The sequence below is a fragment of the Musca autumnalis genome, unplaced genomic scaffold (genome assembly GCF_047663935.1).
Source record: "Musca autumnalis isolate F117 unplaced genomic scaffold, ASM4766393v1 scaffold_5, whole genome shotgun sequence".
In the NCBI taxonomy this organism is placed as follows: domain Eukaryota; kingdom Metazoa; phylum Arthropoda; class Insecta; order Diptera; family Muscidae; genus Musca; species Musca autumnalis.
The window spans coordinates 192,927,887-192,940,516 of record NW_027412088.1 but is presented as its reverse complement, the minus strand read 5'-3'; the positions used below and the strand labels follow the sequence as shown (position 1 = coordinate 192,940,516).

The 12,630-nt window shown below is 38.2% G+C and overlaps 1 protein-coding gene across 5 annotated transcripts in view; it reads left to right on the top strand.

The window, feature by feature from the left end:
- Kank (KN motif and ankyrin repeat domain-containing protein 2 kank) overlaps positions 1–12,630 on the top strand; it is a 190,253-nt gene that overhangs the window by 133,247 nt on the left and 44,376 nt on the right. For all 5 annotated transcript variants that reach the window (XM_073957540.1, XM_073957538.1, XM_073957539.1 and 2 more), the window contains one exon: positions 595–1,141. In XM_073957540.1, coding sequence (XP_073813641.1) covers positions 595–1,141 — 547 coding nt within the window. The remainder of the gene's footprint in view (positions 1–594; positions 1,142–12,630) is intronic.

Here is a 12,630-nt window from a genome sequence, read left to right as displayed (position 1 = left end):
TCTTTATGAAACAATTTTCAATTTTCTCCACATCAAATCGTATTTAATATTTTTGTCCACGCCTTCAACACTTGCATAGTGTTTTTTTGCCTCTGCTGTCGTTAAAAGCCATTAAAAATTTCATTACTCCATTAAAAACTCGACGCTTTAGGCAGGAATCTAAAAAAAAAACAACAACAAAACCGAAAATCTTATATTTCAATTAAACCAAAAGAAGAAATCAACGACATCCAGACATGGTAACGCCAAGGCGTAGCAGAAAAAAGGCGATCAAATTAAAAGACATCATTTTGCTGTCAAAAGACTAATGAAAAGTGAGGCAATAAAATGGTGCTTTGATCTTTGGCTGGATGGGTGGAAATGGCAAGAAAATGAAAGAAATATTGGCGACCACCATCAGCCATCACAACAAACAACTGCAGTGGAACAGTTGGGTTAAAGGAAAATAAGCAAATGTGGGACAAAACTTATTAAAAATACACAAATGTTTTTCATGAAAGGAGATCAAAAGGAGATAAAAAGCTTTCACCACAAAAATAAACAATACATACATACATATTTTTAATTTATTTGTTTTTATTTTCTATCTTCCAGTTACCTCATGAAAGTGAACCGGATTCGCCCTTTGCTAGTCTACAACGTACTCCATCATTTACATCAACGCCCTATCAATATCAACAGCAGCATCACCAGCAGCCATCAAGGCAAAGATCTTCATCAGTGCCACGTTTTGGTTCCACCACACCAACCATTTACCCTCGTTCCGAATCACCCTTTGGCACAGCCTCATCAACATGTTCATCATATCGTGGTGCTGAAAGTGATCAAGCTCCTTACCCCATACGACGTCCAGCCATTAGTCCGCCGGAAACAAAAGCCTTCTTACGTGATGCTCTCGACGAGGTGTGCAGTGATTTTGAAAGAACACTGGAGCGGGCCTCCATGAAAAGAAAGAAATTTGGTTATCGCGATGACTCGGGAGGTGGGAGAGGAAAATACGAACCTGGTTATCTTAGTGATCGCAACAACAACAACAGCCATCACAATAGTCCTTATATTAAGGGACTTAGTTATAACTATCAGGATAAACGTTATAATGGCTGGTCATGGGATACGACTGATGATTCGCGGGATATTGGAGGTGAGTTGAATAAATTTTGTTTAAAAATAAATAAAAAGGGGAGAAAATAATTTAAGAATATAAGATACAAAATTATTTGAATATAAATTTTCCAAACACGGAAAACAGTTGCCATGAAAAAATGTTGAATGCGTTTGAGGTTTAATCAGAGCAACAACTTTGGCTTTAAAAGAATATGTAGTTGCGCTAATGGTCTGCGATTCGATTCCCAGGCCAGGCAACATCAAAGTTGTTTATTGAGATCTAACAAACATTTTTCTAGTTGGTTGTTTGCTTCAATTTTGATCGGTTTGATATTTACAGGAGAAAAAAGAACATAATGGAAAAAAAAAACATAATGGAAATTTGGCCTTGACGATTTTGACCTTGAAGATGAGGTCGAATGGATTTTATGTGTTCACAATTATTATTCTTTAGGACGAGAGTTACAACTTTGCCTCCACAAGTAACCCAAAATTCCAAGCGGTTTAGAAGATATGTGCCTGACAAAATTATCCCTTTTGAAATCAAAGCTTCAGGTCTCTGAGGGCCCATAACCGCGAAAGTTGAAGTGATAGGGAAAAACGCCGCGGGACATGTGTCTTCTTATTTTTGGTCTTCTATCACCCTGTGGTGTCAGAATTTGGTTAATAATTTTCGTGTCGCATAGTGTATCCATAGAAAACTTTTTGGTGGGCTCTTTTATCTATAAAATGTCCCTTAAAGGAATATTCTACATTTATGAAGTCTCGCGCTTTTGAAAATATTTTTAAAGTATATTTGAGGATATTTTGTTAATAAATCGTACATCGTTAAGAAAAGAGAGAATAAAGAGAACTTGGAATATTTCTTCCAATGTGGCGTATAAGTGCTGACTCATACTCCACTGAAATTTTTGAAATAAGTTATTTATAATCGGCTTTCCATGATTGAATGTATAAAATTAAGTCCAGTTTTAGAAAATATATTTTAATCAAATGATTAAGTTATTTCAGAAGTTTGAAAAAAGGAAGACGGCTTTAAAATGTTAGCAAAAATACTATAGAAAAACTGACGGAAAGAGAATCGAATGCACTGCGGCGTATAAGTACGGACACAACTCATACGCGACCGTAAAATTTGAAATGAACAGATTTTCATATAATCAGAAGACGCTTTAAAGATATTCTAAAGTTGATCCTAGGTCAGTGTGGTGCAGTAGTTAATATGGCCGTCTTACACACTTAAAGTCAGGGATGGAATCCCAGGCTAGGCAATATACAAGAAACCTTGTGAAGATCCCATTTTCTGCATAAGGTTGTTTTAAAGAGTCCCTTATCTATGGTGATTTCAAGGGGCTGTAGGTTAAGAACTAAAGGAATTCATTATCTTCACTACAACCTCTAGAAATTAACATAGATAAGAGACTCTTTAATGGGCAAAGATAATGGAACGCGAAGAAGAGGTTTCTACATATGATCGTTGAAAGAGTATCCTCTCTATGAATAGTTACTTTGAAGAAAGTCTTCCAAATATCCTCTAAACAAATGTTTATAGATTTTATATTCGAAAATTGCCCTTTTAGATGTATCATCTCTATACAAATGTTTCTAGGAGGTCATTTTTCAATAGAAACACAAATGAAGAGGCCTCCACTCTGAAATGATTTTCTACCTAAAGTAAAACAAGTGCTCCTCTGAGGAAGTTTTCTAGCTAATGAGTCTCAAAAGAGGTCTTCCGACTAAGACAGCCCCTTTAAAGTTTTTTTTTAATAATCTCTTCTGCGGTGACTTTGTGGAAAGGTATTTACTCAGTTGAGACACTCTAAAATCTTATAAACGCCATTTAGAATACTAAGGAGAGGAGATAAGGAGATCTTCTTTCAACATAAGACCCTAATAAATCGATCTTCTATAAATAGGAGACTCTATATTGAGGCCTTCTTTTAATAGAATACACTCTATAGAGGCCTTTCCTCAACAGAAAATCATCAAAGCGATCCTCTCTCAACATATGATCCTCTAAAGAAGTGTGCTACTAATATAAGACCCCCTAGAGCAGCCAAGATCACCCATATACGTTAACGTGACTACAACAACAACATTTGTTCTCTTTATTCTCATCTGTCGTGGTTTAGCAAAGGAAAGACTCGCTCAGAGAGACTAATGCACAAAATATTTTGAGCACCACCGTTCTAGAGAGGTCTCCTACGCTATAAAAACCCTCTAAAGTGACCTTCTTCTTGTTGAAGACCCGTCAGAGAATTATTTTCGCAAGGGAAGGCCCTCTTCCGAGGTCTTCTCTCAGCAGAAGTCATATTAGGACGTCATTCTCTGTAGAAGAACCTTTAAGGAGGTCTTCTCGCAATAGAAGACCCTTTAAGGAGGTCTTCTCGCAATATAGACGTCTTCTCTCAAGGGAAGACCCCTTAAAGAGACCTTCTCTTTGTAGAAAACACTTTACTCAAACTCAATAGAAGACCTTCTAAAGAGATATGTATAGAGGTTTTCTCTCAACTCAAATACTCTCGCAATAGATTGTTATTCTATAGAGGTCTTTTGACAATAGGAGACCTCCCTCTAAAGTGACCTTCTTCTTGTTGAAGACCCTTCAGATAATTATTTTCGCAAGGGAAGGCCCTCTTCCGAGGCCTTCTCTCAGCACAAGCCATATTAGGACGTCATTCTCTGTAGAAGAACCTTTAAGGGGGTATTCTCGCAATAGAAGACCCTTTAAGGAGGTCTTCTCGCAATATAGAGGTCTTCTCTCAAGGGAAGACCCTTTAAAGAGTCCTTTTGTTGTAGAAAACACATTACTCAAACTTAATAGAAGACCTTCTGAAGAGATATCTATAGAGATTTTCTCTCAACTCAAATACTCTCGCAATAGATTGTTATTCTACAGAGGTCTTTCGGCAATAGGAGACCTTCTAAAGATGTCTTCTCTAAATATAATACCCTCTATATAGTTCTTCTTTTAATAGAATACCCTCTATAGAGGTCATTCCTCAACAAGAGATCCTCAAAGGAGATCGTCTCTCAATATAGGATCCTCCAAAAAGAGGTCTGCTATCAGTACAAGACCCTCTAAAGAGGTCTCCTCCGCAATGAAAACTCTCTAAAGTGACCTTCTCTTTGTTGAAGACCCTTCAGGAAAGTCTCCTCGCAAGAGAAGTTCCTCTTGCGAGGTCTTCTCTCAGCAGAAACCATATTAGGACGTCATTTTCTTTAGAAGACCCTTTAAGGGGGTATTCTCGCAATAGAAGACCCTTTAAGGAGGTCTTCTCGCAATATAGAGGTCTTCTCTCAAGGGAAGACCCTTTAAAGAGACCTTCTCTTTGTAGAAAACACTTTACTCAAACTCAATAGAACACCTTCTAAAGAGATATGTATAGAGATTTTCTCTCAACTCAAATACTCTCGCAATAGATTGTTATTCTATAGAGGTCTTCTGACAATAGGAGACCTTCTACAGATGCCTTCTCTCAATATGGCCTTTCCCACAATACACTCTAAAGACTTATTTTGTCAATAGGAGACCCTCTATTGAAGCCTTTTCCCAATAAGAAACCCTTCAAGGAGTTTTCTCTAAAGAAGACCCTCTGAAAAGGTCTTCTCGCTATAGAAGACCCTCTAAATAAGTCTTCTCGCAGTATAAGACCATCTAATGAGGTATTCTTTCTATAGATTAATCTTAAGAGAGATCTCCTCGCAATAGAATACCGTCTATAGAGGTCCTCTCTCAATGGAAACCATTTAAAGGGATCTTTTCGCAACAGAAGTCCCCTTGACTTTTCTCAATGGAAGAACCATAAAACAGGTCTTTTTCTCAATAGAAGACCCTCCAAAGATTTCTTCTCTTTATAGTAGACCCTTTAGAGAGGTCTCTTCGCAATAGAAGAACTTTTATAGAGGTCTTCTCTCAACAGAAGGAGGCCTTCTCTCATTAGAAGAACCTATGGAGGGACCTTCTCTCTCTATAGTAGATATTTTAAAGAGGTCTTCTCGCAATAGAAGACCCTATACAGAGGAATGGAAGAACCTATAAACAGGTATTCTTTCAATAGAAGACCCTCTAATGATTTCTTCTCTTTATAGTAGCCCCTTTAGAGATGTCTCTTCGCAATAGAAGAGCTTTTATAGAGGTCTTCTCTCAACAGAAGGAGGCATTCTCTCAGTAGAAGAATCTATAGAGGGACCTCCTCTCTCTATAGTAGATCCTTTAAAGAGGTCTTCTCGCAATAGAAGACCCTATACAGAGGTATTCTATCTATAGAAGACCCTTATAGATGTCTTCTCTATAGGAGTCTTCTCTCAGCATAAGACCCAATTAGAGAGTCTTCTCTAAATAGAAGACCCCTCAAGAGGTCTTTTCTCAATAAAATACCTTCTACAGAAGTCTTCTGTTTATAGAAGACCCTTTAGAGAGGTCTTCTCGCAATAGAAGACCCTCTATAGATGTCGTATCGCCACGGAAGATCCTATATCGTAATAGAAGATCCTCTGCCTGTGTCTTTTCTTTATATAAGACTCTCTAAAGAGGTCTTCTCGCAATAGATCCTTTAAAGATGTCTTTTCGCAAAAGTAAAACCCACTCAACAAAAGTCCCTCTAAGGAGGTCTTCTCTCACTACAAGAACCTCTTAAGAGGTCTTATTTTAACAGAAGAACCTTTAAGGAGGTTTCTCTTTACAGAAGACCCTCTAAAGTGGTCTTCTCTCAATAGAAGACCCCATACAGAGGTTTTCGCTCAAGAGAAGACAATTCTAAGAGTTCTTCTTTCAATGGAGACCCTAGACACAACTCCTCACTCAATAGAAGACTCTCTAAAAAAGTTTTCTCACAATAGAATACCATCTTAACACAACTTCCCATTTAAAAAGGCATTCTTAGTAAAATAGGAACAACTCTAACTTAGTAAAAACTCTCCGATTTTTTAAACCTTTTCCAAAGGTATGTTACCCTGTTCTTTGACCTAAAATTCCGGGTACAAAACAAGGGTTAGACCAGGTTCTAGAGAACCGACTGCTACATCTACTGCAATGGGTATCATTGAAAAGCTTATGAAAATACCTATCCAACAAGTGGCCACACGATGTGGCTTTTTCGTGGGTTCTGGAGATATATGTAGATAAAAACCTATTTTTGGACCCGGCGTTTTCCATAAAACCCACAAAAAGACAAAAATGGGCCCATTATGGGCGTTCATTAAATGTATGGCAGATTTTAGTTCACACTTTAATCTGTCCAAAGTGGTGTAATATGTTGTAATATCTTCACTGGATCCTGAGATATGGCCCTTAGAATTTTGACAAACCCTGTTCTTTCGTGTGAACATTGTCGCAATGAATGTCCTTTAAATGGTTCTACTGTCAATAGGAGTACTTCTCTCAAATGGCGACCCTCCCAACTTTTTGAAGATTTAAATATTATTTTTTCAGCCATTTCGACAGGTCTATGACGATCAGTAAGTCAGACAGCCAAACAGCGCAAATAATCATTTATGTATACATTAATAAAAAAGAGTCAAATATTAAACATTTGCTCAAGGATAAGGATTGAGACGAAGCTTCACAGAAACAAAAGTTTTTTACACTTCTGCGTCTTGTTTATTTTTGATCATTACAATAAAATTTTCTACAAACCAGATGTTAAACTATTACAAAAAATCAATAGCTTTCAAACATAAAAAATGTAACAAAATTTGTAAAATTGAAAAAATCACCATCATTAAAACGTCAGTTAGCTATGTGTGCTGCTTACTAAGTTTTAAACGTACAATTTATTCGACAACTAAATTTTGACATTAGGCGACAACGTTTAGTTATACTTCGAAATGTTTTGTCGATAATTATGTGAGATGCTGCACAAGTTGTACAGAAGAAAACTACTCTACTCTAATGAAAACGAAAATTAAGTTTACACCTAAAATTTAAAACAAAGTGCAACAAAATTAATTTGAATTGATTTGAATTTAGATTATTTAGTTTAGGAAAATTTGTGACAATTAATGCTTAATGCTCGAAAAAAAGTTGTATTTTTTTATAAAATAAAAATTTAAAAATAGTAATTTAAAATTAATAAATGTATTTTCTGAACATGAGCATATTAAAATCGAAATAAAAAAGCATCAATCCGTTTTGAAGAAATATTATTCCCTTTAGATTTGAACAATAGGGTATATCATGTTTTTATGCATCTGTCAATTTTTCTTGTATTTGTATACCTCACAACCGTTTCTACCTTTGCCCATTCATACTTCAAATTTAGATGTTTAAAATGTCTATCACATACACATTTTTTGTTGCTTTAAACAAACTACATTAAATCAAATCCATAGCATTAGTCTATGAATCATGTCGAACTAAAACAAAAACTCTATAAAAAATGCACAAAAAACATAACAAATAAATAGTACAAAAAAACTTCATTGCGATCTAATGGTGTTGGGGAATAAATTTAGTTCAGTTTTGTTATGTGTTTTTTTCTTATTTTTATTTTATATCTTTCCCACGTCATTCATGTGCTACAATTTAATTTTTGTGCTGTTTATAATTTCATTTACACGTACAATTTGTTGCAAACGAAAAAAATGTTGAAAATGATAAATGTATCGTTAAGTGAATTATATTTTATAACCATTTGTTATGTTTCGAACAGCTAAACTGTTTATACCCAAAGACTTTAGACTAACGACAACTTTGATACGATCAAAAATACGCCTCATCGAAATAATGGTGTTGGACTTCAAGGCCCGGTCTACACAGTTTCTATTTGGTCTGAGGCCATCTAGTTCCTATTAAAGTTTCTATAATCTAAAAAGAAGCACCCTTTCTTTCAGAAAGGGACTATAGAAGCACCCTTTCTTTCAGAAAGGGACTATAGAAGCACCCTTTCTTTCAGAAAGGGACTATAGAAGCACCCTTTCTTTCAGAAAGGGACTATAGAAGCACCCTTTCTTTCAGAAAGGGACTATAGAAGCACCCTTTCTTTCAGAAAGGGACTATAGAAGCACCCTTTCTTTCAGAAAGGGACTATAGAAGCACCCTTTCTTTCAGAAAGGGACTATAGAAGCACCCTTTCTTTCAGAAAGGGACTATAGAAGCACCCTTTCTTTCAGAAAGGGACTATAGAAGCACCCTTTCTTTCAGAAAGGGACTATAGAAGCACCCTTTCTTTCAGAAAGGGACTATAGAAGCACCCTTTCTTTCAGAAAGGGACTATAGAAGCACCCTTTCTTTCAGAAAGGGACTATAGAAGCACCCTTTCTTTCAGAAAGGGACTATAGATGCACCCTTTCTTTCAGAAAGGGACTATAGAAGCACCCTTTCTTTCAGAAAGGGACTATAGAAGCACCCTTTCTTTCAGAAAGGGACTATAGAAGCACCCTTTCTTTCAGAAAGGGACTATAGAAGCACCCTTTCTTTCAGAAAGGGACTATAGAAGCACCCTTTCTTTCAGAAAGGGACTATAGAAGCACCCTTTCTTTCAGAAAGGGACTATAGAAGCACCCTTTCTTTCAGAAAGGGACTATAGAAGCACCCTTTCTTTCAGAAAGGGACTATAGAAGCACCCTTTCTTTCAGAAAGGGACTATAGAAGCACCCTTTCTTTCAGAAAGGGACTATAGAAGCACCCTTTCTTTCAGAAAGGGACTATAGAAGCACCCTTTCTTTCAGAAAGGGACTATAGAAGCACCCTTTCTTTCAGAAAGGGACTATAGAAGCACCCTTTCTTTCAGAAAGGGACTATAGAAGCACCCTTTCTTTCAGAAAGGGACTATAGAAGCACCCTTTCTTTCAGAAAGGGACTATAGAAGCACCCTTTCTTTCAGAAAGGGACTATAGAAGCACCCTTTCTTTCAGAAAGGGACTATAGAAGCACCCTTTCTTTCAGAAAGGGACTATAGAAGCACCCTTACTTTCAGAAAGGGACTATAGAAGCACCCTTTCTTTCAGAAAGGGACTATAGAAGCACCCTTTCTTTCAGAAAGGGACTATAGAAGCACCCTTTCTTTCAGAAAGGGACTATAGAAGCACCCTTTCTTTCAGAAAGGGACTATAGAAGCACCCTTTCTTTCAGAAAGGGACTATAGAAGCACCCTTTCTTTCAGAAAGGGACTATAGAAGCACCCTTTCTTTCAGAAAGGGACTATAGAAGCACCCTTTCTTTCAGAAAGGGACTATAGAAGCACCCTTTCTTTCAGAAAGGGACTATAGAAGCACCCTTTCTTTCAGAAAGGGACTATAGAAGCACCCTTTCTTTCAGAAAGGGACTATAGAAGCACCCTTTCTTTGAGAGAGGGTCTATAGGAGCACCCTTTCTTTGAGAATGGGTCTATAGAAGCACCCTTTTTTTTAGAAAGGGTCTATAGAAGCACCCTTTCTTTTAGAAAGGGTCTATAGAAGCACCCTTTCTTTGAGAGAGGGTCTATAGGAGCACCCTTTCTTTAAGAAAGGGTCTATAGGAGCACCCTTTCTTTCAGAAAGGGAGTATAGAAGCACCCTTTCTTTCAGAAAGGGAGTATAGAAGCACCCTTTCTTTCAGAAAGGGAGTATAGAAGCACCCTTTCTTTCAGAAAGGGAGTATAGAAGCACCCTTTCTTTCAGAAAGGGACTATAGAAGCACCCTTTCTTTCAGAAAGGGACTATAGAAGCACCCTTCTTCAGAAGTGTTTAAAGAAGCACCCTTCTTCAGAAGGGTTTAAAGAAGCACCCTTCTTCAGAAGGGTTTAAAGAAGCACCCTTCTTCAGAAGGGTTTAAAGAAGCACCCTTCTTCAGAAGGGTTTAAAGAAGCACCCTTCTTCAGAAGGGTTTAAAGAAGCACCCTTCTTCAGAAGGGTTTAAAGAAGCACCCTTCTTCAGAAGGGTTTAAAGAAGCACCCTTCTTCAGAAGGGTTTAAAGAAGCACCCTTCTTCAGAAGGGTTTAAAGAAGCACCCTTCTTCAGAAGGGTTTAAAGAAGCACCCTTCTTCAGAAGGGTTTAAAGAAGCACCCTTCTTCAGAAGGGTTTAAAGAAGCACCCTTCTTCAGAAGGGTTTAAAGAAGCACCCTTCTTCAGAAGGGTTTAAAGAAGCACCCTTCTTCAGAAGGGTTTAAAGAAGCACCCTTCTTCAGAAGGGTTTAAAGAAGCACCCTTCTTCAGAAGGGTTTAAAGAAGCACCCTTCTTCAGAAGGGTTTAAAGAAGCACCCTTCTTCAGAAGGGTTTAAAGAAGCATCCTTCTTCAGAAGGGTTTAAAGAAGCATCCTTCTTCAGAAGGGTTTAAAGAAGCACCCTTCTTCAGAAGGGTTTAAAGAAGCACCCTTCTTCAGAAGGGTTTAGAGAAGCACCCTTCTTCAGAAGGGTTTAAAGAAGCACCCTTCTTCAGAAGGGTTTAAAGAAGCACCCTTCTTCAGAAGGGTTTAAAGAAGCACCCTTCTTCAGAAGGGTTTAAAGAAGCACCCTTCTTCAGAAGGGTTTTAAGAAGCACCTTTCTTCAGAAGGGTTTAAAGAAGCACCCTTCTTCAGAAGGGTTTAAAGAAGCACCCTTCTTCAGAAGGGTTTAAAGAAGCACCCTTCTTCAGAAGGGTTTAAAGAAGCACCCTTCTTCAGAAGGGTTTAAAGAAGCACCCTTCTTCAGAAGGGTTTAAAGAAGCACCCTTCTTCAGAAGGGTTTAAAGAAGCACCCTTCTTCAGAAGGATTTTAAGAAGCACCCTTCTTCAGAAGGTTTTAAAGAAGCACCCTTCTTCAGAAGGGTTTAAAGAAGCACCCTTCTTCAGAAGGTTTTAAAGAAGCATCCTTCTTCAGAAGGGTTTAAAGAAGCACCCTTCTTCAGAAGTGTTTAAAGAAGCACCCTTCTTCAGAAGGGTTTAAAGAAGCACCCTTCTTCAGAAGGGTTTAAAGAAGCACCCTTCTTCAGAAGGGTTTAAAGAAGCACCCTTCTTCAGAAGGGTTTAAAGAAGCACCCTTCTTCAGAAGGGTTTAAAGAAGCACCCTTCTTCAGAAGGGTTTAAAGAAGCACCCTTCTTCAGAAGGGTTTAAAGAAGCACCCTTCTTCAGAAGGGTTTAAAGAAGCACCCTTCTTCAGAAGGGTTTAAAGAAGCACCCTTCTTCAGAAGGATTTTAAGAAGCACCCTTCTTCAGAAGGATTTTAAGAAGCACCCTTCTTCAGAAGGATTTTAAGAAGCACCCTTCTTCAGAAGGGTTTAAAGAAGCACCCTTCTTCAGAAGGGTTTTAAGAAGCACCCTTCTTCAGAAGGGTTTAAAGAAGCACCCTTCTTTAAAAGGGTTTAAAGAAGCACCCTTCTTCAGAAGGGTTTAAAGAAGCACCCTTCTTCAGAAGGGTTTAAAGAAGCACCCTTCTTCAGAAGGGTTTAAAGAAGCACCCTTCTTCAGAAGGGTTTAAAGAAGCACCCTTCTTCAGAAGGGTTTAAAGAAGCACCCTTCTTCAGAAGGGTTTAAAGAAGCACCCTTCTTCAGAAGGGTTTAAAGAAGCACCCTTCTTCAGAAGGGTTTAAAGAAGCACCCTTCTTCAGAAGGGTTTAAAGAAGCACCCTTCTTCAGAAGGGTTTAAAGAAGCACCCTTCTTCAGAAGGGTTTAAAGAAGCACCCTTCTTCAGAAGGGTTTAAAGAAGCACCCTTCTTCAGAAGGGTTTAAAGAAGCACCCTTCTTCAGAAGGGTTTAAAGAAGCACCCTTCTTCAGAAGGGTTTAAAGAAGCACCCTTCTTCAGAAGGGTTTAAAGAAGCACCCTTCTTCAGAAGGGTTTAAAGAAGCACCCTTCTTCAGAAGGGTTTAAAGAAGCACCCTTCTTCAGAAGGGTTTAAAGAAGCACCCTTCTTCAGAAGGGTTTAAAGAAGCACCCTTCTTCAGAAGGGTTTAAAGAAGCACCCTTCTTCAGAAGGGTTTAAAGAAGCACCCTTCTTCAGAAGGGTTTAAAGAAGCACCCTTCTTCAGAAGGGTTTAAAGAAGCACCCTTCTTCAGAAGGGTTTAAAGAAGCACCCTTCTTCAGAAGGGTTTAAAGAAGCACCCTTCTTCAGAAGGGTTTAAAGAAGCACCCTTCTTCAGAAGGGTTTAAAGAAGCACCCTTCTTCAGAAGGGTTTAAAGAAGCACCCTTCTTCAGAAGGGTTTAAAGTAGCACCCTTCTTCAGAAGGGTTTAAAGAAGCACCCTTCTTCAGAAGGGTTTAAAGAAGCACCCTTCTTCAGAAGGGTTTAAAGAGCACCCTTCTTCAGAAGGGTTTAAAGAAGCACCCTTCTTCAGAAGGGTTTAAAGAAGCACCCTTCTTCCGAAGGGTTTAAAGAAGCACCCTTCTTCAGAAGGGTTTAAAGAAGCACCCTTCTTCAGAAGGGTTTAAAGAAGCACCTTTCTTCAGAAGGGTTTAAAGAAGCACCTTTCTTCAGAAGGGTTTAAAGAAGCAACCTTCTTCAGAACGGTTTAAAGAAGCACCATTTCCTTTAGAAAGGGTCTATAGAAGCACCATTTCCTTTAGAAAGGGTCTAAAGAAGCACCTTTTATTTCAGAAGGACACAAAGAAGCATCCTATCTTTCAG